This window comes from Epinephelus moara, chromosome 24, assembly GCF_006386435.1.
Source record: "Epinephelus moara isolate mb chromosome 24, YSFRI_EMoa_1.0, whole genome shotgun sequence".
Lineage (NCBI taxonomy): Eukaryota > Metazoa > Chordata > Actinopteri > Perciformes > Serranidae > Epinephelus > Epinephelus moara.
Window position 1 is genome coordinate 42319345 of NC_065529.1, and position 27142 is coordinate 42346486.

General features: G+C 41.6%; 1 protein-coding gene and 1 long non-coding RNA gene across 2 annotated transcripts; one reads left to right on the plus strand and one right to left on the minus strand.

Moving 5' to 3' along the window:
• LOC126385894 (protein SSUH2 homolog) lies at nucleotides 1-23372 on the plus strand. The gene is made up of 12 exons (XM_050037926.1): nucleotides 1-106; nucleotides 2890-2970; nucleotides 3213-3288; nucleotides 3457-3586; nucleotides 5659-5719; nucleotides 7900-8024; nucleotides 10611-10670; nucleotides 10898-10977; nucleotides 12697-12789; nucleotides 14276-14379; nucleotides 14615-14745; nucleotides 16939-23372. The coding sequence occupies exons 1-12, from the start codon at nucleotides 94-96 to the stop codon at nucleotides 17077-17079; spliced, it is 1095 nt and encodes a 364-aa protein (XP_049893883.1). The 5' UTR covers nucleotides 1-93; the 3' UTR covers nucleotides 17080-23372.
• On the minus strand, nucleotides 22571-26326 carry LOC126385895 (uncharacterized). Its single transcript, XR_007569456.1, has 2 exons — nucleotides 26191-26326; nucleotides 22571-25809 (listed from the first exon to the last, which is right to left on the minus strand). It is a non-coding gene; the product is annotated as an uncharacterized LOC126385895 (long non-coding RNA).
• Nucleotides 26327-27142: the final 816 nt, after the last annotated feature.

Consider the following 27142-nt stretch of genomic DNA (forward strand, 5'->3'; position numbering starts at 1 on the left):
CGCTGTGTGGAGTGGACCCTTGTAACGGTGGTGTGGAGCTAAGGGGAAGACTGTCTGGATTATTGATACAGTAACTGATCAAACAGCAGCAGGATGACCAGCGCAGGTAAGAACTGACACACACCACAGGACACAACATGACACAGGTCACCACACTGACCATAACACCACCCAGCTGCTGCTGCAGGACACCGTCAGGCTGCAGGAGCAGGAGCAGGAGGAGGAGGAGGCGGAGGAGGAGTGCACGGCTGCAGCTTCCCGCAAACACTTACATAAAGAAACAAATACAACTTCAACACGTTATAAATCTGTATTCTGTTTACTGGAGTACATTTAAACCCGGTTTAAGGTGTCAAAGTGTGGCGGGGTTTTATTTAGACCTGGTGGAGGTGATGTCTGCAGGTGGAGTCGCCCCTCGATTATAATTGGATTAAAGATTTTGCAGCTTTTAAACAGATTGTGAGTAGAAATGATCTGATATGGGCTGGAATATTAAAGAAAAAACACTTTATTAGTTAAATTTAATTCATTAAATGTCTCCTTTCAAGTCTCAGATCTCTGCTCTGTATAGTCAACACATATTCTTTATTTAAACTGCAGTAAAATGGGACGTGAAAATGCGGAACTAATGTGAATATGAACATTATAATAAACAGAAACACACTGATTTTTCTCTCTTCCTCTTTTATTCCTGCCCCGCCTCCTCTCCTTTCCTTCTTTACCTCCTCCTGCCCTTCTATATCCCCTCCACTCCTCTACTTCCTCTTTGCCTTATTTGCCCCCTCCTGTCCTCTCTGACTTCCTTCTTCTTTTCCTATCTACTCCCTTTCCCTGTGTATCTCCTGTTTCCTTTCCTACACCTCTTCTTCCACCTGTTTTGTACCTCCTTCTTTCCTTTCTCATCCTTCCTTCTTTCCTACCTTCTCCTCTCCTTCTGTATCTCCTCCTTTCTTTTACTTTCTCATCTCCTTCTCTAGCCTCCTTCTCCCCCGTCATAACCACCTCCTTTCCTTTCCTTTCCTTTCCTTTCCTTTCCTTTCCTTTCCTTTCCTACCTCCTTCTCTCCATCTGTTCTTCTGTCTTTCTTTCTAAAACCTTCTCCCTTCCTTTTTTCCAGTCCTACCTCCTCCTGTCCTTCATCTCCTCTGCCTCCACTTTTCCTCCTCCTCTCCTTTCCTACTTCCTCTTTTCTAGTTCTATCTACTCCTTGTCCTCTCGCCTCCTCTCCTTTCTTGCATCTTTTCCTCCACCTTCACCTTCTCCTTTCCTTTCTCACCTCCTACCCTTCTCTATCCCCTCTCCTACTTTCTCCTCTCTTACTATACATCCTCCTTTTCATTACTACCCTCTTGTTTCCTTCTCTAGCTACATATGTCCTTTCATACCCCCTTTCCCCTTCATAACCACATCCTGTCTTTTTATTATGTTATGTTTTGTTTGGCTCCCTTTCCTTTCCTTTCCTTTCCTTTCCTTTCCTGTCCTTTCCTTTCCTTTCTCCTCCTCTTCACCTTCTTTGCCCCCTCCTTTCCTTTCTGACTTCCCCTTTCTTTTCCTATAAAATCCTTTCTTTTGTCTCTCATGTTTTTCTTTCCTAAACCTTTTCTTCCACCTGTTTCCTACCTCATTTCCTTCCCTACCTCCTCTCCCTCTTCATCTCCTGTCCCTTTGTACTTTCTCCTCCTTCCCTCCTCTTTTTTCGTACTTCCTCCACCACCCCTGCAAAATCTCTCTCTCTCTTTTGCTTTCCTACCTTCTCCTCTCCATCTGTACCTTCCCCTTTCCTTCCTTACCATCTTCTTTTCTTTGTTATTTTTCTGTCCTCCTCCCTCCTCCTGTCATTTATCTCATCCACTCCTCTGCCTCCTCTTTGCCTTCTTTACCTCCTCCTCTCCTTTCCTACTTTCTCTTCTCTTTTCCTGTCTACTCCTTTTCCATTGTGTTTCCTACTTTCCTTTCCTACATCTTCTCTCTCGCCCTCTCCTACTTCCTCATTTCCTTTCTATCCCCTCTCCTACCCTCCTCTCTCCTTTTGTGCCTTCTCCCTTTCTTTCCTACCCTCTCATCTCCTTCTCTAGTTACATATGTCCTTTCATTTCCCTTTCTTTCCTTCATAACCACTCCCTTTCCTTTTGTTTTGTTATGTTATGTCTTGTTTTGCTTCCTTTCCTTTCATTTCATTTCCTTTTCTTTCCTATCCTACCTCCTTCTCTCTATCTGTACTTCTTCCTTATCTTCTTAACCTTACCTTTTCCTTCCGTACCTATTTTTTCCCTGTCCTACCTCCTCCTGTCCTTTCCTACCTCCTCTTTTTTTATCTACTTCTTTTCCTCTCTATCTCCTCATTTCCTTTCGTACCTCCTCCCCTTCTCTATTCCCTCTCCTACCTTGTCCTCTCCTAATATACCTCCTCCTTTTCTATCCCCTTGTCTCCTTATCTAGCTTATCTGTCCTTACATACCCCTTTCTACCCTTCGTAGCCACATCCTGTCCTGTCCTGTCCTACTTCCTCTTTTACTTGCCTATCTATCTATCTATAGCTCCTCCTTTCTTTTCCTACCTTCTCCGGCCCCTCTCTAGCTTCTTTTCTCCTTTCATACCCCCTTCTCCCCATCATGACCACCTCCTTTCCTTTCCTTTCCTTTCCTTTCCTTTCCTTTCCTTTCCTTTCCTGTCTTTATGCTGAGCTAAGCTAACTAGCTGCTGGCTCTAGCTTCATGTTTACGGAACAATTACAATGGTATCGATTTTCTCATCCAGCTCCAGTGCAAGAAAGAAAACAAGAGTATTTCCCAGAATGTTGAGCTTTTCCTTTAAAGGCCTTGCGTGTCCTCACTCCACCTAAACAAGTGTTTTCACTTATTTTGAACTGTTTCCTGTTATTTATTCCAGCTGTGTATCCCCCTCCCTCCGCCCCTGCGGCCAACATGTTTGGAAATGTGCCCGGCTACGAAGGCACTGTGGCAGGAGGAGGTAAGAGGAGTCCAGCCTACAACTCTTCACATAACATTCATGAAGTTGCAACAGCTTAAACTTTGTGTTTCTGGGGCCACCTTTAGTTCACCTGGTAGAGTGTGGGCCCCATACAGGCTGAGTCCACCGCAGAGGTTCGGGTTCGATTCCAGCCCCTGGCACTTTGTTGCATGTCATCCCCCCTCACTCTCCCACATTCCCAATCTGAAATGAACAATGAAGATTTATTTTTGTTGCTGCAGGAGGTTACCTGCCCCCTCCTATGCCCATGGAGCCCATAGCCCCGCCCCAACCTGGCCCTGTACCTGAGGACTGGAAGTAAGGCCTGACATCACCTATCTCACCAGCCAATCATGAGATGCTGATGTGGCTCTGTGTTTGTTAGATTAAAAAATGGCGTTCAGAGAATATTCTGGTTTAACTCATGATGTGATTCTGTGTGTGTGTGTGTGTGTGTGTGTGTGTGTGTGTGTGTGTGTGTTGCAGCATCCCCACTCTGTCAGAGGATGTGGCTCGTGAGGCTTTCAAGAGCTTTGCGAATTCTCAGTGCTGCTACAGTGAAAGTCCTGCCAAAGATGGAGTCATCACCGGCATGGAGCCGTTCAACACCTACAGGGTGACCTGACGTTCACACTCTTTATGATGCTGTTACTGGTGTGTTTGTTACTGAAGGATGCTCTGGTCGTGCTCTGTCTGCCCAGAACCATTGAAGCAAAAGCAAAATTTTATTTGTATAGCACATTACATTTCAGGTGGAATCACAATTAGTACGTTTACATGACACTTGAAAAAACCGAATTATTGCCTTAATCCGACTATAACTGGACAACTGAAGTGCATGTAAACGCGTTACTCCGACTAATATCAGAGTTCTCCAACTCCGATTAAGACACCCAGATAATGCGATTGGAATTCGATTTTCTCCGGCATGTATACGCCTTAATCGGAGTTAAACTAGACAATGCATGTGCGCATGCTTCACACCCCCCGCACTGGCGTATGACCCCGGAACAGACAAGACATGCTATTGTTGTAGCCCTCCAACAGCATACGGCGTTCTTGTCTGCCTCTCGAAATCACCATGACCACGAGGGATAGCGTGCACCTTATCTGCACAATCAGTACATTACATACGAGATGAACAAAGCTGTACGATTATCCATCTTGCTGTTGTTCGAAAATGCCGGTCTGCCGCCAGACTCCAGTTGTTTATTATTAAGTGACGTAATAGGTCAACCGGAAAGGGGGCCGTATTAACCTGCTGAAACAACGCATATCGCCACCTAGTGTTGAGGAGGGTATCTGCAGGGTTCTCCGCCATTACATCTTTTGGAGCAGCCAATTGTAACACCCTCATTCTGAAAACAGAGCTGAGAGGAGGTACAGACGTCTGCTTAAATTACAATGTGCTCAAAGTTTGTCGTGGGATTTTTGCCCAACGACGCCAAAATAAAACTTCCTATCCCCTCTCTAATAAGACAGTAAAAGTAAGAATGAAATAATACAATAATAAAGACCAACAGTTAAAATTATAATAAGACATGAGTTAAACCAATAAATGAAGTAAAAATAAAAAAAATAAAATTATACATAAGACCAGCAGGCCAGACTACTGAATGGAGCGACTGTGATCTGATCACATTGTGGTCGGGGCCATATGATCACATTTTGAATGTAGTTAGTTCTGCTTCATTTACATGTGCGGCCTTCTTCACCCAGATCACATATCATATGTTCATACCAGGGACACACACGGAGTATCAGGTCTCTGCTGCCTCTCCGTGCTGCACGTTTGAAGGACTGCATGTGTCCACACAGAGACAGTTTGAGGACACTATGACATCACTTCACGGCAGTTTATAAACACTTTAATTGTGGGACTCTGATGACTCTCACATGACTGTCATTGGACCTCAGAGACTCTCATGCGACATTAAAATGTGAACAAACTGTAATGGTGGAAAAATAGGGAACTGATGAAGCGTCAGCAGTGTGGACCAGGGCGTTTTCAAAGTCTGACACCAGTCTTAAATTAAGACAGCTGAGCCCTCCAACACTCCTCGATAATGCCCTCCCCTCCCTTATTATTCTTTGTCTAGCTTTAATTTGGGGGATTTCCATGCTCCATGAGTTGGCTCCTCATTTCTCATAATGTTTGACCACAGAGTCAGTCAGTTAGCTGTGGGCACAACTTGAGTTTTAAAGGTTATGCTGAATTAGCAGTTGGCAGTTCTTGTTTGAAACGTTCCCATGGATGTTCGGACAGTTAATACTGGATCAGTTTGATACTGAAGAAAACTTAAAAATGTGATGATTCTTAGGCAAGATCCGGAGTCACGAGAAGTGTATTTTGTTTATGATTTCTAAGCTGATTTATGGACGATTATTTAGAGATCCTCCTGAATTGTAAGTCAAACTGAATAAAATAAAATCAAAATCATGTAATCTATACTGAATGTTGAACGGAGCGTGACTGGACCATCTGTCTTCTCTGAATTCAGTTTCCTAAATCCACTGATTTCAACATAACCATTGCTCAATTGCTGTTTCTGTTTCTGTTACCTGTATCTTTGTTGTTATCTTTTACTTTAAAAAGTTATAATTATGTTGTTATTGTTTCTATTTGTAACAAAGTTGAAACTCTGCACGTGTAGTGTCTATAACTGATGTGTGTTTTCTGTTCTGCAGTATCGACTGGAGACGTTCACTGAGTCCAGGTCAACTGAGTGGGCCCACAAACCTCATGAAGGTACACACACACACACACACACACACACACAGAGTCAGATATGACACACGTTTCACATTCTTCAGTAATATGATCGCAGTGTATTGACAGTACAGTACCATTTAGTACGTGTGGCCTGCTGGCTGGTGTTGGCCCTCAAAAACATTTTGTGACATGAAATGCATGCATTATATTTGAATTATGCATGATGCTGTTATGTTTGTTTGTTCAACTTGAACTCTGTTCTGAGCATGAAAGTGCAGTGAATTGGTGTCATTGCATCCTTAGGGACAGTTCACCCCCAAATCAAAGATACTTTTCCTCTTACCTGTAGTGCCTTTATAGATCTGGATTTTTTTTGTCTGCCTTCCCTCCAATTTAATGGAACTAGATGGCATTCAGCCTGCGGTGCTCTAAGCGCCAAAAAATACATTTGAAAAACTCAACAGCAATGTCTCTTTCCAGAAATCATGACCCTTCTACTCAGAATAATCCACAGACCTTGTTGTGAGCAGTTTCATATGGGAACTATTTTCTTTCTACCAAACTACACCCGCTAAGCGTGTCACTGCACAGAAGGAAGTGTGCATTTACTTATGAACGAGAGGTAAATAGTCGTGACAGCAAGAGATGTAAACATTAGTGGCATCCTCCTCAGCTGAGCTGTAACGATAGCTAGCTCAGTGGTGCTAGGGGTTATGGTTGGCTGGTGTAGTGTGGTAAAAAGAAAATAGTTCCCACTTGAAACTGTTCACAGCAAGGTCTGTGGATTATCTTGAGTAACCAGATCATGATTTATAGAAAGAGACATTGCTGTTGAGTTTTTCAAATGTATTTTTTTGGCACTTCGAGCACCACAAGCTGAGTGCCATCTAGTTCCATTATATTGGAGAAAAGGCATTTTTGATTATTGATTACTATTTTTGATTTTGGGCCAAACTGTCCCTTTAATGTTATTTAATTCCTGTAAGTTAATGAGTGTAAACCAATGGGATACATCAGTTGTTGCGAGAAAGGCAGGTTGGTTTTTGATCTAACACAGACAGAAAGATGGGACAATTTATGGTGACTTGATTGGTTGGACTTTTTGGTTAAACACACTAGTACACACACATCGTAAGTAGAGCTGATGGAAATGAATTGTTTCCCAGGAAGTTTAACTGCCTGTGTCATGTGTTCTTTAATCCTGAAACAAAGTCTGAACCTTCAAACAGCTCTTTGAAGAAGTGAGTTAAGCATAAAGAGTTGTTCTGGGTGTTGCTCAGTAAGACAAACAAATAGGCAGAACAATCTCCATGTGATGAAATACTGATGTGAATTTGGTTGTTTCTTGTATTAAAAGGTTGCTTTCTAACAACCTAATCTCATACAACAGATACCTGAGTGTCTTTGAACACACCAACAGGAGAAACAGTTCTCAGTCACATTAAATCAGTCCTCCAATGATTCAGTGTTTCATTTTCATGAAGTTGTTTTTGACTGACAAAAATGGTTAAAATCTGTGCAGCAGAGCCCGTGATATCCTCAGCTTTAGTCCTTAGTGTGGATCAAATTCCACAAACCTTTATTTCCCATAATACACTTGGGTAGTGTCTTTCATTAGATTATCATCTTTCTGCCTGTTAGGAGCCGTTCACATGCGGCATTTTTTGCACCCTCACATCCATTGTTGTATGTACGTATGTAGACCCGTGGATTGTGTGTTCAAAAGCAAGAGTGACGCCATGGTGGCACGCAAGCACTTCCAAGTGCCTATTTGTCAGGGTGCTACAGCTGCGCCCTGAGATAGACAAAGTTGTCATATCATGTTCATCACTTTAGTGTAGGTCTGCCCAAAGCTGCACAACCTGTCCCACACCAAGGATGATAATTTAATTGCTTACACACTTAAAGAACATCACCTGGAAGAACTCTGGATTTCTAATTAGCAGGTTATGGTCACATAGCAACAGGAGGCGCCACCTGTCTCTGCACCCTTAAAAGTTGGCACAAGAGTAGCACCCAACACCCAACCATACATTCTCCCGGTGGTAAAAGACATGACGTGTATCAGCCCTTAGACAGGCACATCTTGACTTATAAATCTAGTGTCAAGTGTCCAAGTCCAGGCTGAGATAACCCAGATGACATCACTATGGCAGCAGGTGTCAGGTGTTTTTGATTAACAGGTGGGTGTGACGTCTCTCTTGTGTGATTCACAGGTGAGCCGGCTGACTTCTACACCCAGACCGCCCCCCGGCCCTGGGAGATCCAGGCCACCAAGACTCCCAGCCTCTTTATTAATCTCACAGAGGAGATCCGCGTGCCCTACACCTCCTCCATCCGGGTAATCGGTTAATAGGAGATATCCATGTCGCCGTAGTAACCTGCTGTGTCATGTAACTGTTGACCTGAACATTGTTTGATTTTAACATACAGCTGACGGCCAATCGAGCCAATCAGAGAGCAGGTTTCTCTGAGTTTAGAGGATGAATATTTTTGGAGTTTTTGAGGAGGTGATAGAGGTCCTTGAGAAAAACATTCAAGGGTGAGAGGATTCAGATGGTGCTTGAGGAGGTCCCATAGGTCTCTGAAAAGCCTCTAGGGGTCCTTGAATAGGTTCCAGGCGTTCATAGAGGAGAACTCTCAACATGGACCCTGTTTTTTCATGTTTTTGTTCTCGTGGAAACAACAATTTCTGAAATTGGTTCAGTATTTGAGAGAGCATGGCTGGCAGTGACGAAACAGGCTGCAATGTAACCAGTAGGGCCCAACCGATACGGATTTTTTGGGGCTGATGCTGATTCCGATATTATGGAATAAAAAAATCTGATAACCGATATATTGGCCGATTAAATTTTTACGTTTTTCAATTTAAAAACCCCCAGAAATACCTGTTTTTGATGGCTTAAATATAGTTCAAACACTCGTTACAAAGATATAAATTGAAGGAAGAACATTTTACTATTTTCAAATACTTTTATTATCAGAAATTGTGTGGAACAAGCAGCATATGAAAAATTTGAACACAAAATAAATCAAAAATATGATGTGCAAAAAGGCACAGACATTCAGATGTATGTTCACAGTACCAGAGTTCTTCTTATTATTGCCAATTTAACAGAGGTAGGTTTAACACCATATTACCAGCTTTTTTTTAGTGATGAAAATATAAGTGTTAACATCGGCGTCAATCTGCCAACTTTTGGCCGATTGCCGATTATTCTCTAATGGCTATAATCGGCCCATTAAATTGGCCGGCCGATAAATCGGTCAGGCCCTAGTAACCACTCTGGGCAGGTGTGGTCCATTAATTTATGTGCATTAAAACTGTTTGTTTTTGACACTAACAGGCTCAGATTGTTATTATAAGTGTCGCACAACGTTACGGAAAGGACCCTTCAGAGAAATGAAAAGTTTTTCCGTAGCTTTCGCTTGTTCCAGTCTGTTTTATGTTAAACCTCGCTAATGATAAGTTTCATTATGAAATCATACGAGAGGTAACTTGTTGCTGGAAGAAAACAGTGGAAATATGAGAGATGGAGAGAGGAGTGCCGGTGAAAGTTTGTTGTGTTTGAGTACGGAGAGTATCTTACTCTTATCTAAAAGATTTGTAATGTCATAGCAGAATATTAAGCTGATTCCAACGGTGTGAAAAAGTCATTTCGTAGTGAAACTTGGAAACAAAACAGAAAGGAAGAAGCGAAAGACTCATTTCTCTGTAGGGTTCTTTCATAATGTTGTAAGATACTCATAATAACAATCTAAAAACCAAACACTTTGAATGGACATAAATTGAAGGGGTGGTTACACTGAGCCTTTTTGGCTGCTGCCAGCTGTAGCGCTCCCTCTCAGTAATGGACCACTTTCAAAAACTGTCGTCTCCGTCAGTCACTCAGACACAAAAACATGGGAAAACAGGATCCAAGATGAAAAATACTGGATGGTCCTTTTTAAGCTGTGTCAAGCCTGTCACAGTGGTCCCTTAGGAGGGTTCCATGGGGCCTTAACGAGCTCCCAGGAGCTGTCGGCGGTGTCAGAGATCCCTGAAGAGGTTCCTCGGTTCTTCTGAGAGGGTCCTAGAGGTTTATTGTAGTTCTAGAGGACCTTGAATTAGTTCAGTGATTCTCAAATGGTGTGCCATGATGCAGATTGAGGTGTGTCATGGGATTTTGTGACAACCCCATATTATCACTGATATTAACTGGGCCTAGACAAAAAGTTATGGAAGAATTTTTAATTGTATTTTGATTTTGGGTCAGTATGTTGTGCGAGAGAGGTCTGTAAATCAGGGGAATTTGAGGATTATCAGGATTTGATCCATTTGGTCCGATAATGTATGTAAAGTTTACAGCAGCTGCACTATTGAATCATTGTATCCCCATTCAAGTTAACAGAGCACTAAACTGAAAGTCTCCAGAAGTCTCTAGCGTACCTGCTCCACTCCTAGTGATGAGGAAGTAGTGCCTGAATGAATGGGGCCCACCCTTCAGCACATTATCCACTTCTCTTTATACATTTGTGTTTCGGACACACTGAACTGTAATTACCACGCACTTTCTCAAAGCCCTCCTGTCAATTGTTGGAGACATGCAACCATGGTAACCTGTCCCAGCCTCAGCTCTACTGGCAATTTAAAAAGTGAAATGTTCTTACATACTTACACTTAAATGAAAGTGTTATTGATGTTACAGAGCTGCCTCAGTTGCTGTCCACTATTGTCTGTTATGAACGTTGTTGTCTGCTGCATTGCATTATGGGATATTTATGCTGGCATAGGGTTACAAACTAAAAACTCTCCCATACTGTTTTAACATGCTAAGTAGCGTGTTAGTATGGAATTTGGAGCGCAGCCAGTACGTTAGTGTGACTCCAACAGACAGTAAATGTATTTTTAACTTTGCGTGTGTGTGTATGTATGTGTGTGTTTTAGGAGTGCTTCAGCTGCCATGCCACGGGGATGATGCCGTGCGATGAGTGCCAGGGAAATGGAGTAAGAAGACTCAATCACTTGTTCATATAATCAGTAACAGTAAACTACAGTGATTACAGTTTACACATATATAACAACACTGAAGACAGGAGAAGTTTGATGAGGATATAATATCAGAAGATGAAGATGTAGTAGATTAATCAACAAATATAATCGTGTGTGTGTGTGTGTGTGTGTGTGTGTGTGTGTGTGTGTGTGTGTGTGTCTCTCTCTCTCTCTGTCTGTAGAAACCATGCTGGGTGTGTAACGGCACAGGAATGAGGGATAATGAGAGCTGCTCTCGCTGCAATGCTACAGGCAAAGACAAGTAATGAAAGAGAAATGTCATGTTTTCCGTCATGCCTTATCAGATTTATGTATATGTCTCTCTCTTGCGGGGGTCACATGCCAAAAAGGTTGGAAACGCTGACTCAGGGGTTTAAAGTTTTAATCCTTAAGATTTAAGTTTCTTTGAATCCCTTGTGTGTGGGAAGAATCCAGGGCGTGAATGGTGTACTTTGCCATTGTAAACTACAAGACCTTATTACAGAATATAAATACATTGAACGACTGTTGCTTAAAAAAATAAAAAAAACAAGGTTTGATTTAATGAAAATCCTAAAGATTATAACCATAAGACCTTCAAGTCTAATTTGTGACCATTTTTGCATGTCATCCCCGTCTCTTTCCCTGTCCATTCTCTACGATCCACAAATGACCACACTAAAAGGGCCAGGCTTCTTTTTCTGCATGTTTGATCCATTTACTACAAATCCTGCGATGTAATCTCTCTGCAGCGATGCCTTCAAGGACGGAGAATGAGGCCGATGACTTAAACTGAAATTTCCTTTTCTCCTCAACCATACAGCATTTATTTCTGTAGTGGCTTTTCCAGCTCTCGTCCATGTTAAACTGTGGACTGTCCACCAAAATCTCTAACTTAAGCTAACAGAGGTAGCATTAATGACGTTAATTCCAGCGACACTCACAAGGTGCCACTAGCTGCCATGCAACCTGTTGCTTTCAAGTTTTCATTCTTAACATGACAGAGTTAAATCAGAGCGGCGCAATTTGATGCAGTAGCCAGGCAGAGTATTAAAGGCATACTATGCAGGAAGTGCATGTGTGGCTCAGCTTCGCCCTTCGAGTCGACTGGTCGCTATGTTTTTAGGCCCCAATTACACAGGATCACACAGAAAGCATTTTGCAGGTTGCATAACACGAGGCACACGCCATGGCTTTTATTTATTTTAATCAAATGCCACTAGTAGAAAAACACTTGCTGCGCCTTTTTATTGTTGCCAGGCAACCGCCCCATCACCTACTTACCCTAACCTTCCCGTATAATGAATCTATTGTTTATTATTTATTTCACAGGAATCAGTATCTAGTCCCTAAAATGTTGAGGCAGAGGGTACGTGCTGTAGCTCTGGTCGAGGGTGAGAGGCTGTCAGTAAATAGTTTGTTGGGCACAGGGAAACAGAGATCTGTGTGGGTACATGAGACCCTTAACAAAAGGGAGGATCATGGGAGTACCACCACTTGGTCCAGGAGCTTCACCTCCATGATGGTGTCATTTTCCAGGCATATTTTAGGATGACTCAGGGGCAGTTTGACAACCTGCTGTCTGTCGTCAGGCTGAGCATAACAAAAAATGAATTCTAACTACAGGGAGTCCACTGGTCCTACTGAGCGACTGAGCACCACCAGTTGGTCCAGGAGCTTCGCCTCCATGATGGCAATTTCAAGTACATGCTTGAAAGTATACGCTTCGCCCAGGGCGTAAAACTAGCCAGGACCGCCTCTGCGAATGGTTAATACATGCATTTCATGTCGTGTTAAGGAGCCGCACAAAATGTTTCTGAGGGCCGCCACTAGCCAGTGGGCCGCACTTTGACTAACTGTGAGAGAGAACATGAGAAAAAGCGGTATGGCCCTTTAAATGGCACTGTACTGTCAATACACTGCGATCATATCACTGAAGAATGTGAAACATGTGTGTCATGTCTGACCGTGTGTGTGTGTGTGTGTGTGTGTGTGTGTGTAGCTGTAACAAGTGTGATAATCGGGGAACGAAGGAGTGTGAGACCTGTGAAGGAAAGCGACAGCTGCTGACCTACATCCAGCTCAAAGTGGAGTGGTGAGTACTGATACTACAGCTGTTATGGGGTCCGGTCCTGGAGTTCTAGATTCCAGTGGTCCTTGAGAAGCTTCTATGGAGCCTTGAAGAGGTTCAAGGGTTTGCTGGTGGTTCCAGAGATCATTATAATGTTTCATTAGGTTTTCAGGAGTCAATGGAGATGAAGTTTAAGAAGTCAATGAAAAGTGTCCTGGGGTCTTTGAGGGGCTTCAAAGGTCCTTGAGGAGGTTTGCTGAGACCTTGAGGGTGTTGCAGAGGTACTTGAGGAGGTTCTAAGTGACCTTAGGGAGTTTCTCAGGCCATTGATTGTCCCAGAGGTCCTTGAAGATGTTCTATAGGGTTCTTGAGAGGATTTAAAGGACATTCCAGGAGACCTTCCAGGGCTCTTTGAGGGGGTTTCAGCAGTCCTTGAGAAGGTTCCCTGAGTCCCTGATATTCCAGTGGTCCTAGAAGGAGGTTCCTGGGGTCATTGCTGAGGTGGTCCTGGAATATTCCACAATGTTCCAGGAGAGTTTTCCATTGGTCTTTGAGGGGGTCCATGGGGCCATAAATAGCTTCCAGGGCTCATGAGAGATTCCAGAGCTCCTTCAAGATTTTCTAGTAGACTATAGTGATGTTCCAGGGGTTTCCAAAGGTTCTTGAGAAGGTTTCTAGTGGTCCTTGGAGATATTTCAGGTCCACTAAAAATGTGCCAGTGGTCCTAAAGGAAGTTCATGGGGTCATTGTGAAGTTTTTAGTGGTCCTTGAGTATGTCACAATGGTTCTGGAAGATTTTCCACTGGTCCCTGAGAGGGGTCCCTAGGCCTTAAATCACTTCCAGGGCTTTTTGGGGATTCCAGAGCTTCTTGAAGATTTTCCCGTGGTCTTTTGAGGGATTCCAAAGGTTTCCAAGGGTCCTGTAGAAGGTTCCCTGAGTCCTTGATATTCCAGTGATCCTGGGAGATGTTCCAGTGGTCCCTGAATATGTTCCTGTAGTCCTGAAGAAGGTTCCTGGGGTTGTTGCAGAGTTTTCAGTGATCCTGAATTATATCATAAGTTGTTTCAGTGGTCCTTGAGGGGGGTTTATAGAGCTTTAAATAACTTCAAGGGCTCACTGGGGATTTCAGAGCTCCTCCAGTGGTCATTGAGGAGGTTCCAAGGGTCACTGACGAGGTTCTAATGGTCCTTGACAAAATCTCATGACATAAAAATGATTTTAAATTTGTTGTTTGAATTTTACACACAGTGGCTTTAATGTAGTTTCATAAATTATCAAAAGGATCTGGTGAGCAGTGGTGATGTCATAGATCAGACTTTGGTGACCTCTGGTGGTGGAAAGATAAACCTGCATGATGTTAATTTAACCTGATAGAATACTTCACACTGTTTCCAATTTAAATAACTGATTAAAATTATGTATGTGTGTATATGATTACCTGTGTGTGTGTTTTTTTATATGAATAAATGCCTTGTAAATACAGTGTATTTGTGTATGTGTGTGTTTAAGGACTAACAATGTGGAGGACCACGTGATCGAGCAGAACTCTGGTCTGAAGGTCGATGATCTTCGCTCAGTGAGCGGGAAGGAGCTGTTCAAGAACAACCAGTCTGGTACACACACACACACACACACACACACACACACACACACACACACACACACTAAAATTGCATTTAAATTTACAGTCTCAAGGTTTTAACTAAAAAAACTGCCTGTTTTATCTCAAACAGGAAACCCTGACTCTCCTCCCTTCATTATGTTCCTCAAATACAGCTGAGGTCATGGGGTGATTTAAGGACGTTGCTACTGTTAGCTGCCTGTTTTACTGTCAGCACTGAGTGTTAGTCTCTCTGTCTGTCTCCTCTCAGCTCTACCCACTGATCGGCTTCCCAAACCCAGCCATCTCTGAGGCCTCTGACCGTCTGATCAGAGAACACCAAAGCAAGTACGCCCAGACCTCCAGGATCCTGCAGCAGGTGGGTCAGCAGACAACTGCATGACTGAAACATTCAGGAAAAACCCAAATTATGAAAAGATAAAATGTACTTCAGCTACCATTAAGGCCCCTCTTTTTTTGTCATTTCTGTAAATGAAATCAATCTTTGTAGTCTTATGCCCTGTTTCACCAAACACTTTCGGTATAGTACCTTTGGAACCAACAGTAACCCTTCAGACATGGTACCTAGACCCTAGCGGTTCCACTGCAAACAGTAATCTTAAATGTGGGCGGGGTTGTTGTCACTCACTGCTCCGTCCAGCACTCACTGTATTTCCTCCTTTATCAGTCTGCACCTCGTTTATCGTCCACAGAACGAGGCTGCACGCCGACATTTTCAGAACAAAATAGAACAGGCTGCAGTGAGAGTCTCTCTCCATGGGATATTTGAAAATAGTCGCTTTGTGCATTTAGTCCTTCCCAGGCAAGCTCAGGGGTTTATAACCTGCTCACAGGAACAACGCTCTTTGATGCTTTTTTTTCTCCTCCGAGTGAAGATTGGAATATATGCATGTATAAAAACTAAAGTGACGGTCAAAGTTGTCACAGTGAAATTCAAGGTGTGTTGATGGATTCAAGTCGTCAACTCATGCATTGAGTAACATTACAAGTTAACATTCCACCTTAAAAGTCGCCGGCAGTCGGCCCACTTAAATTATTTTTCCTCAGACTCCAGCTGCTGTGAGAGGCAGCAAAACATCCTTTATATTATAGTTACAGTTAACGAATAAAACTCTCCACAGTATGAACAGTGGTTACATGAGCCTCAAAACCAGACACAACTCAGCCCTGAGCAGAGTGACCGTCCTCTACTGACCAATCAGACTGCAGTGTTCACAGCTCCACCTTTTAGTACCAGATTTGTGTGCTAGGTACCCCAACAGAGGGGGGACCAAACATGGGGACAGTACAGAACGGTTCCATTGGGAACATCCACAACTTTTCACAGTGGAAATGGAAAAAAAAGCATACTGAACTCAGCTGAACTGAACTGTACCGCACAGCTCGGTGGAAACAGGGCTTAAGTCAGTGGTCCAACTGATCCAGCCAGGGGGTCCAGATTTCTCCTTGGCCCTGTCATCGAGCTAGTTTGCTGTACGTGTCAAATAGCTGTCCATTATTCACTCACTCTACAGTAGAAGACAGCACTTCAACATAGAAGCTCTGTGCCAGAAATTCACTGTACTTCTAAATAAAGTGTGTTTTTTACAAACTTGACATGTTTGAGAGTCACTTGCAGTCCATTCAGAATAGACTGTGACCCACCAGTTGGGAGCCACTGGTCTAAGCAACATAATTTTGAGTGATTGTGCAGATATCAAGTCAGGAGACAGGAGTGAAACAGGATAATAGAAGTCTAAATATTTCTCAGTCTCTCAGTAAAGATGATGTGAGTGCAGGAAGATTGGAAGAGATTAGGTCGATATGAATGAGTGATGTCAGGCATTACTGTCATAAATATGGTGTCTGTGAAGATGTGTAAAGTGCTTATGTAGGATAACATCATGCATTAATTAGGAGTCTTAAAATGTGTCGGGGAAACAAATGTGACTCATACCTGCTGCAGTGAACTTATTTAATTGAACNAAATTGTGATTTGTGATATTGGGCTTTATAAATAAAATTGATTGATTGATTGATTGATTAATTGGGAGTCTTAAAATGTGTCGGGGAAACAAATGTGACTCATACCTGCTGCAGTGAACTTATTTAATTGAACTGAGGACTCAGCTGAAGAGAGTTTAGATTGGAGTTGTTTATTGAAAAATGAGACAGTAGTTGAAACGTGAAAAGAAAACAGTTGAAAGTTCAGTTGAAGCACAAAGTTGAACTGTTTGCTCTGTAAACAGATCATCAGTCAGAGTCTAACACCACTGACAGATCTTCCCGTGGGCGATGAAGGCAGATGCCTGGGGTGCCACCCAGAGGGGAAGTCAAACATTAGGGAGATGGTGGAGTATATTTAAAAAACATTAGAGTAAGAGAAAATGAAAAGGCAAACAAAGCCATCAGTGGTGCAGTAAATAAAAACAAGAAGACAAAAGTTGCAAATTTGCACATGCTTTGTCCTCGTACTGTTTTTAACTTCTAACACTCAGAAAGAAAGAGGGCAAGTGATACCCAAAAATGTGAAACTGTTCCTTTAACATTTCCCTCTCTCTTTGCCCCTCAGAGGCAGACGGTGGAGTTGATCCCCATCACCAAGGTCAACTACAAGTGGAAAGGCGACTCCCACGTCTACTACGTCTACGGCAACGAGAACCAAGTCAGCGCCGACAATTACCCAGCAACCTGCTGCTGTGTCATCCTGTAGACACACACACACACACACACACACACACCGTCTCAAACTACCATTTTCTCTTTTTTTATTTTATTTTTTTTAATCCATGCCCTCCCTCCAGGACAACTTTTAACCAGTCACTGCACAGATCTTTCTGGTGGTGCTCACTGGGATCCCAAAGTAGTCAGGTCCCAGTGTTGTGGAGAAATCTGCATGTTATATGAACAATAACACACACACATTTATTCGCTGTGATGAAAACTGAATTTAGAAAATTGCCTGAAATGAATGCCAAACTGAAACTTCACAACAAAAGGGAGAGTAACAACTTTCTCAGTGCTGACATTAATATTTGATTAGTAAGTGCTCCACACTAACGAAACACTCCTGGAGGGATTCATCTGTTTCTCTTTGTGTTTCCAGAACTGTCCGTTCAGTTCAGACTCTACCTCCTTTTAGGACGCCGTGATGCGCCACCAGGTGTCCTGATGAGACAAAATAATAACCTTCATATCAAGAATTATACTTTAACTAGACAAATCTTTCACAAGAGGAGAACTGAATTGCTGGTATCCAAATTTAAGACTGAAATATTATAGTTAAATTGACCGTCTGTATCTGATTATTGTCTCAGTGTGGACACCTGTGTCGGCCGTAATGTCTCTGACACCATGACCACTTACCAAAGATATTCTTCTGTTACAGTTTACTGAAAACACATGCCAGTATGTGCCATTTGATGTCCTCAGTATTGCATGGAAACCTCATATCTCCAAATTATAGCTTTTTTGAGAGCAAGCAGGAGTTTTAATTTCTCCAGATGTGAACAGATCAGATGATATGTAAGGGAGCTTTCACATCAGGGACCAGGCCCAGATCTGAGTACGCTTGACCCCAAAGTCCAGTTTGTTTGACTAGTGTGAACACTTTGTACTGTGTTTGTACTTTGTACTGCTATTCAATGTGACTACAAGGTGATTTAACAAGTTAGGAAACAGTCTCAGTTTAATACTGATGCCTTAAGGCAGCCCATCGCTGACAGACCTGGATCTGGCCTCACTGTTCCCTTCAACCTGCAGTTGGAGATCTGGAAGGAAGCGGAGAGCTCCAGTGCCTGACAGCAGCTGCTCTACCTCCATGTGGGAACAGAGATTTGCCTCGCTAGTTTACATTTGACAGTCCTTGAGGCAGCAGTGCCTGTCTGCTGCAACCTTTTCTACGCTGTAGCATAGCAAAAATGTCACGTAATGGCACTTGTGCTCATATATTGCCTTACAAGGTGAACTGTACAGGGTGCCACCCGCTACTCAGTTAAACATTTACATGCGCTCACACACTGGTGCTCTTACTTACGCAATTTGGGAATCAGTGTCTTGCCCAAGGATGCTTTGACGTGCAGCTTATAGCAGCTGGGGATCGAACGGCCAACTTTCCAACTAGTGGATGACCCACTCTACCTCCTGAGCCACTGCCGCCCCGCAGGTGATGACTCTGCAAGTGTAGTCAGGTACAAAACGTTACTAATGTGAATGCTGAGCAGCAAGGGAGTGGGTGGGGAGGGAAATCAAACTCGGGGACAGTTTGAATCAATCGTAGCATGTATGAAAACGCCTTGAAAAGCCAGTCACATGTGGGGGGCAATTTAAAAAAGGAGATATGAAGTTTTCATCTCACTGAGGTTACATTTATGATGAGTGCTGTGTGATATTGCATTTGTGTGCGATCAGGTGACGGGGGGAGTGACCTGCTGCTCTGTGTGGGAAGCAGAAACACAGTTCAATAACAAAAGAATGTGGTTCACCTGGTTTCTACCTGAGCTCTTCTCTCTGTGGTTTAATGTTACATGAAGGTAGAAACCACTCCAGTGTTTAAACTGCTGAGATCAGACGCTTCAACACAAACACAACGAGGCTGTTGTGACTCCAGTAACAAAAGCCTTTGTTTGTCTGAAGGACGGGTCACACCAGGAAGTGTTGAAGCAAAATTCGTCCCTGTCTTCGCTAAATGTTTTGGTCTAGAAGCTCGGTGATGTACTGACTGCTTACAGGATGAGCTGGTGAACCACTGTAGCTGCATGGCATGCTAACTACTAACACGCCAGTGCTGATCAGACACAATAATGCTTCTTTCTATTTCTCTGTACTGGATGTTTTTTCTCTTGCATTTTGTCCTCGGGATTGTAAATCATTTCTTTCATTAAAGAGCTGTTGTTAGCGAGTTAGTTAGCTCAGTCGCTAACAGGACAATAAACTCAGACAGTTTAAAAAGTGACCAAGGGAGCAGGTTTCACCTCAACATTAGGAGGGACACATATTAAGCAGAGAGTATGGGGGTTCTCCCCCAGGACATTTTGAGCATCAACGTTTTATTTTCTGCATTCTGGTGATTTTTATGCACCAATTTATGGTGTAAATGTCTTTATTAATGTAAAAAAAAAATCAGGCTCTTTGTAACAGTTCAAAATATAAAAATAGACTGTAATGGAATTTAATGCAGTGAGGCTCTTAGGCATCTGTATTGCTTTCAAATATGTCTGCTCTTGTAGATCAACTTCTAATTTAACATAGTCCCTGTTGAGTCACCACACATGTTGGCAGAGTTTACATTTCTGTCCAGTGTCTCTTGGTTGGGGAAGTAAAATGTGCACATGGCACCTTGTTACAGAGATATTTATGCTCATGTCAAAAGTTCCTGCACATTCAAAACACATCCCACGTATTTGTGTTCTCTGAGAAGCCAAGAAAAAAGTTGTGATACTATGAAAATACAATATTATATAATATATTATAACATAATATGATATAATATAATATAATATAATATAATATAATGTAATAAACTGCAATTTAGCCATAATAAAGCCAAAATGTTTCAAGAAAAAAAGAATCTACCTGCCCTGTCGTCCGCTGTGTATTATGATGATGGTATCCCCATTTGGGAGGCAAAGTTTAAGCCACCGTCCGCTGCTCCTCATCAGACGAGAAATATTGAAACTACCTGAAACATTTCTCATCAGGCTGAATCAGTACAAGGCACGATTTGTCCCATATTTTCATGCACAGAGCTGTTACAGTGGCGATACTCCAAACAAGTTCACTCAAATATTGTTAGGGACATTTCTGTCCTCCTAAGATATTGGTCGGGACACGTCCCTTTCATCCATATGCAAACACTTGGTTCACATAAGCATTTTAGCACTGTTGCAGAAATAATCTCCGTCCACACTAACACACCTGAGAACGCCTATCACATGATCATTTACGTATACTGGGCATGTGCATAACAATGTAAACAGGAAGTAGATCGTCTACTTTGCAGTTGGTTGCTTAGTTACAGATAATAGTACTACGGAGATGGCGAAAAGTAAGACCAGAAATTTTTTTGCTTGGAGCAATGATAAGGTGGAACTGTAAATGAAAGTAACATATGAGTATAAGGTGGTCTAGGTGGTCAGTGATTATATCTGGGTGGCTGTGCCCCCCCTGGCCACCCCTTGGTGGCACCACTGACAGTGTGAAGTGTCAGGAACAAGAAGCATTAAATAAACTAAAGTTTGTCACATTCAGCCATTAAAGAAATGGCAAAGAAAACTCTGATATTTTAAGAAGCAATGACATCATAACACTATTATAAATATTAAGCTTCGCCAAGCGCTTAATGTTTCCTGTCCTGTGTGAGGTCCATAAAAGCCTCTAAGACTGTTTCTCTGTCTCTTTGACTCTCAGCCAATCACCTCTTATTCTGTGAAGCTGCCTCGCTGAAGGGCATTCTGGGTAGGAAACTTTACTGAGCCGACAGCTGAAATATCCACGTAGCAACCCGAAACATGTATCTCCAGTGCTTGTGATTACTTTATACCTTTCAATGAGCTATGATCATTTTTTACAACTTTTAGCCTCGTCTAAAGTCTAGTCAATCTCTTTGGTGCTTTCACAAAATGCTGTTCGGCTCTGTTAGACCTTAAATACTTTTGGTGATTTATGTTTTCCACCTGATAACAGCTGTATCATAAAGCAACTGTCAGATCTCAGTACAGTGTTTGAGACTTGCAGCTGCACCAGAAATACAAAAAAAAGGTTTGTACATAACTGCAACATCGTCATAGCAACTAATTCAAAACCCCTCATGATCCACGTGGATCAGAAGACATAAATGTATTCATTAAAAACACAAATACAGATTGAAATGTGTCAGAGTCTTGCTCTGGTCCTCTTGAATATATTAATAATATATGTTGTTGATGAAAAAGAAAATATTTTTTATTTTGACCAAATTGCAAAAAAAGCTGCAAAGATTAACTTGAATTTACTATTGAACATAAGCTGACATCAACATTTAACGTCAGAACACAAATACACAGCCTGCCCCTTTAAACGGCCCTCCTGCAGTACAGCAGACCTCCTATAGAGGGCGTGTGGGCATCACTATGCTGACTGCTTTCAGTTTAACCAGTTTACCTGTGACATAAAGGACAAAGCCACTTCAGGTTTACAGGTTTTATTATGTAAATGGCCATATATTTTTCATATATTTATATTTATGTAACCACATATATTAGCTGATTTAAATATTCCTTCCATTCTGCATTTGATAATATCTATGCTGCTTATTGTTTATCTTTGGTGGTTGATTCTTTAAGCTGTTATTTTTTTTCTGTTGTCTGCGCAACACTTTTCAGCAGTCTGTAAATTTTCAGAGCTTTCATGAACTCCAAGTTAAAGTGACTCTGGCTGTGTCCGAAATTCCGTCCTAACATGCTATTTAGTTTTGTTTGAAACCTTAGTACACAAATTGCATCTGATTTCTGATTTCCACCCACCCATACCCTTAAAGCTCAGTACCAGAACCGACCCGTCATTAAGTCTAAGTCAAAGCCACACCCACCCACACCCGTTAATAATAGTCCTGCGACCTGACCAACACCCATGATTAAACACACAGAGGCTACAGTCCCTCATATTAAGCTAAGTCCTCTGTTCTTGAATTACAAATCCAGTGGAGGAGAAGTCTCTTTCATTGGCTGCAGTCATTGCTGGGATGGTGACATTTTGTGCAATCACTGCAGGTTAGGAAACATTTTAGCATGCTCGTCCCACCACCACCATAAAACCTCAAAAGGATCATCCTTGGGTGTCTTGAACTTGATGTAGGTTGTCAACTCAACTTCAGGCTGCAAAGTTTCACCGCTTGAGTCCTCCATGTTTGTGACGAATGTGAAGACGAGGTCGAAGGTTCAACTTGTGTCACTGACTATGAAAATAAAAGGAATTGCAGCTTGATAATAATAGTGGGTTAGATGCCGGGTATCTAACTGCGCCCGGGGGCGTCAGGGGGAAACAGCGTGACAAGGACAAAAGTCTAGGCGGTGAAAGTCCAACTATGGCGGGCGGGAGAGGTGGTGAATGGGTCCAACAAACACTGACTTTCGCCCAAGAAAGCAGTGTTCATGTCCCGTAAGATTCTAAAGCCAAACCTTGTTCTTTTTTCCTAAACCCAACCACATGTGTTTGTTGTTGAAGGAAAAAAAAACGTCAATTTGGGGTGTTGTACCAACGTAGTGCGTTTATTTTGAAAGAGACTGTATGTAAACAGTCAATTTCCTGTGAAAACGTAAGTGTATTTTGAAAGAAAACAATGCATGTAACAGGCAGAACTTGACATGGCGTCCAGGAACGTTAACAACCAAAGCACCCAGGGTACCTTGTGCGTCGTATTGGGACGTGGAAGTCCATGACCAATTATCAGTAGATGACAGTGTTCATAACAGATGATGGTGGACAGTCACCAAAACACCTCTGTACCGTCAATAGCACTTAAATTTAAATGTAAGATTGCACTTTGCCAAGCGAAATATATTTTTAAATCATCATTTTAAATTGCTGGTAGAGCTGAAGTTGGCATGGGTTATCACGGTAATGCGTCTCTAACCGGCAAGGCTCACAGGAAGTAACGTGGTTATTACGGCTCAGTGCTTCCAAAAAGACACATACTACTGTTTATGTACACAAAAGTATATTTAAGGCTTGTAGGCTACACATACTGAGTATGTCGTGCGTAGCGTGTGGTTTCGGACGCAGCGTCTGCTTTTTATTGTCTCAAAATAAAGTGTTGCTGCTGGAAAGTGATGAAGCTTTTATTGGGTGGAATGCTCCTGTATCTGCAATGGAAATGCCTTAAAACAACACTGTGACTAACAAACATCTCTGCTACTAACCTGATGGACCTGATACTGTTATTACTCTGCTAGTACTCAGTAATACTCTGTTACAGTAGATTATTCATAACATGTTCCTGTTAAAGATGGAAATAAACTCAGAGACTCACCTGCGTCTGTCACCTCTGTTTACAACTACACCTGTGAAACAGTATGGAGTCCTGAAACTGACCAAATTTAGTATCAGACAAGTCAAAAATATAACTGAATACATGAACAAAATAATATCAGCTAATTAAATAATTAAAATTGTGTGTAAAATTATATATAAAGCTTTTTACTTTTCATTTAGCTTTAATTTTTTTTCTTCACCACCATTCATTTAATAAAATACATTAAAACTTAATTCAATCAACTTTATCAATTATTTACTTTATCTTTTGGTAGCTTTTTGTTTTTAAATTATATTTTACTTTTAAGTAGCTAACTTTGTTAGCAATAATTGCTGGCACTTTTTAGCACTTTAGCAACTACAGATTGAATCGTGATGTTTGCTAACAGTAACCTCTGGGTAGAAAAATACCTATGTCATGTACGTAAAATAAAACGTGCTGAGCAAACACTGCCTCAGCTGATTAAGTGGAGCTGCCAAAAAAGAGGCCCACCTAAAAAAAATCAATATAGGTTTAAGTGAAAGCTATATTTAAAATATTATCACTACCTTACCTTGCCAATAGACAGCCCTTTCCAGCGGAAACTAAAGTCGTTATCTCAAAGCCATCAGTCTCCATTGACAAAAACAGTAATTTTACTTCACAGAACACTGGAGTTGCTGATGTACTGTACTAGATTTGGTTAATCAAATATTTTATTTCCATCCTTAAATCCTCCGCAGACACCATGAAAACTACAAAAATAAAAACCATAAAAACAAGGTTTGAAATACAAATATCTTAATCACTTAAAGTCGCTCAACAAATATCCAGCATTTAGACATGCCCAACAATAGTCTCTCACATGGGTTTTCTGATAAACAAATATTATAATCAGATACAAACCAAATAAAGGTGCAAAATGACAATTACCGTGTGCGCCTCTTGGACAATGCAGAATATTATTATTTTGGGGCCATATGTACTTCTTTTGCAACCATGTTAGCTCTCTGCCGCCGTACTGCCTCAGCCCATAATGCAACAGGTGCGACCAATGTTAATAAAATTATGACAGACAACATGAAAAGCAGTTCAGTTAAACTTCAGTAAAAATGTCTCAGACAGTTACACCTGTGTTAAACTATATATCTTTAAATGTTACAGTTACGGCTGAAAATGACAACAGAATTATTTTTTTTTTGCCGTTTTCACATATCTCCACAGTTGAAATCAGTTGCCAGCTGTCTACCAGCAAGTGACTGTTGTTGTTAGCATGATGTCACAGTGATTGGGTCTCTACTGATCAATATCACATGCACTGGCTGATGAAAGATTATTACAGCTTTTTTTTTTTTTGCCATTGGTGCTTTATTTTTAAAAATGTGGTGTATATGTACATATACTGTGTGTGGCATATGTTATATTGGTCAGAGACATACACTGACACACAAACTGTATATGTACTTATGGCCGTAGAGACACACAGGCTGTGGATCGAACATTTGTTAACAACGAGAAGATGAGATACGGGGAGACTGTCAACAGGAATCTGAAGTGGTAATGAGTGACGCATCAGAGAGAGCTCACCCTGATCTGAACTTTCTCAGAGAGCTAAAAAAAAAGGTTGACATTATTGAGGTGTTGGACACTCAAGAAAGAAGCCTCAGATATCAGATGGTGGTTAAGGAGGAAGTACAGACAGTCCAGAAGAGATATACTTTAACACTTACTTAATAACTTTCTTATCCACAAAAGAGGAAATGTTTTTTTTGGCTCATCCTGCAATTCATTTAAACTGCAAAACATTACTACAAAACAACACTGACAGAATGTTCCTGTTACCAAAACATGTAGTGATGTTGTACGACAGTTTAAAAATATTTTCAGGCACTTAAAGTGGTTAAAAAGTTTCAGTAGATTGACCAGTGATTATAATCAGAGAGTTGTGTTTGAACACCGTGTGAAGGGTTACAGAACACCTATATTTACATAAGTTGTAGTCCGATGGAAAGCCCACTCCAAGCCAGCGTAAACAAATACATTTTTAAAAAATTAAGGGTCCGTTCATTACTTATGTTGGGGGGTGGGGTGCAAAAAGGGGGAGGCATGTCAGTTTATTTTTTAAGCACTGGGGAGGGACTTATGATTTTTGATTTGGCTTAGGTTTCTTGTTCCAACACATGTTTAAGGATTTTTTTTTTTTTTTTTTTTTTTTTGAATCGCCAAAACTATACTGAGAGAAAAGAATATTTATCTACAGGTGGACATAAGTATGAGAAATGTGAAAAGTCTATGGCAATTAGACCCCATCGTGATGTCATCTATTCCAGGAGGGTGGTGAAGATGTAGTACATTAGGGATCCACTCTGTGGTGTCTAGATTCTGGTGGTGGTGAGATGGGGTGAGATGAGTCAGCTGATTGGTGGAAGTGATGGGAGTGGGACATGGAGAGAACTGTGAATGAATATAGCACAAAGACAGTTTTCCTGATTGAACTTACACTGAGCTTTATTGGATTTTTAAATTTCCGACAGCCCTTGGACACAGGGGCCTGGCTTTTTTCAACTCCAGGATTTCATCTTCAACTTTTAACTTTTAACTTTCAAACATCAAAGAGAAAATTTTAAAAATCAAATAACTAATAACTAACTACATCTAGGGTGTAACGTGTCACCTGTGTTCCTTATAAGTAATGAAACCTACTAAATTATGAAGGACATTACATCACTGATGGGTGTGGATGAGTGGCCCAGTGTGGAAAACTTGCCCTGCCATAATTCCCTAATGGTTGGCCTGTAAAATTTCACATAGACAATAAAACAAATCACTCTGTACCTTGAAAGTGTCTCTGGTGGTTTGTCTCAGTTCACAAACAGTTATAATTCCACAGGAAATGTAGAGAACAAGGCTGAAAGTCAAGCTTTCGTCTCCCTGCGTCTCTGTTATCTCTCCTGTTCCTGTCTGACGTTCTGCTGATGTTACTATCAGATCAACTCTGAGATGTCCTCTCCATCTGCAGCCTGTCCCAGAGTGCACTGCAGCAACAGCCTGTTGAAGATAAACTACATCGCGGTCGTCCTCTCTGTCTCCCCTGCTCAAATTGACGGTAGTTATCTGCCTGTGTTGTGTTTCCTGTGTGAATTATCCTCTGGCTGCTGGAGGCAGGCAGATGAGTCCCTCTCCCTTCCTGTCTCATGCTCTGTCAGATAAAGAAGACATGTCTCTCAGCTGAGGCTTTTAACGAGCTCACGTTGTCAGATAAAGAACCACTTTCCATCCATCCATTGTCTCACAGGAAGTCCGACATGTGCCACAAAGACAGGTGGAGGGGATGTCGTCCATTGATCACTGATTAATTTGCTCCTGTCTAGAAATAAATTCTCATGTAATTCACACACAGAATTATCTGTATTTATGATTTACAATAAAAATAAAGTTGATCTGCTTGGAGGAATCTTTTCTTTTTCTTTTCTGTTTGAAGTTTTTTACTTTAATTTGACAGATGTCAGTGAAGACAGTGAGGAAATGTGTAATAAAAGTGAGCTCTGCATCAGACCATTACAGGAAGTGTAGCCTGTTGCAACCTCAGCCGACTGTCACCCATGATTGTATTACTGTGCCAGACACAGACACACATTAGTTAGTTCATCCTCAAAGCCTTTGCTTTTCTGACATTGAAAGTGAATCAGCAGGATGATGTTAGAGCAAAGTAACATCCTGATTTTAAATTTTTCCTTGTCATACTTCAGTGGTTTAGCAGTAGCCGATGTGGTGGCTGTATAACCCG

What these genes read in the sequence shown, in the direction of transcription:
- LOC126385894 (XM_050037926.1), top strand. An exon ending in AGGCACTGTGGCAGGAGGAG is followed by an intron (nt 2,971 to 3,212) that starts GTAAGAGGAGTC and finishes TTGTTGCTGCAG; the next exon opens with GAGGTTACCTGCCCCCTCCT. An exon ending in AATGCTACAGGCAAAGACAA is followed by an intron (nt 10,978 to 12,696) that starts GTAATGAAAGAG and finishes GTGTGTGTGTAG; the next exon opens with CTGTAACAAGTGTGATAATC.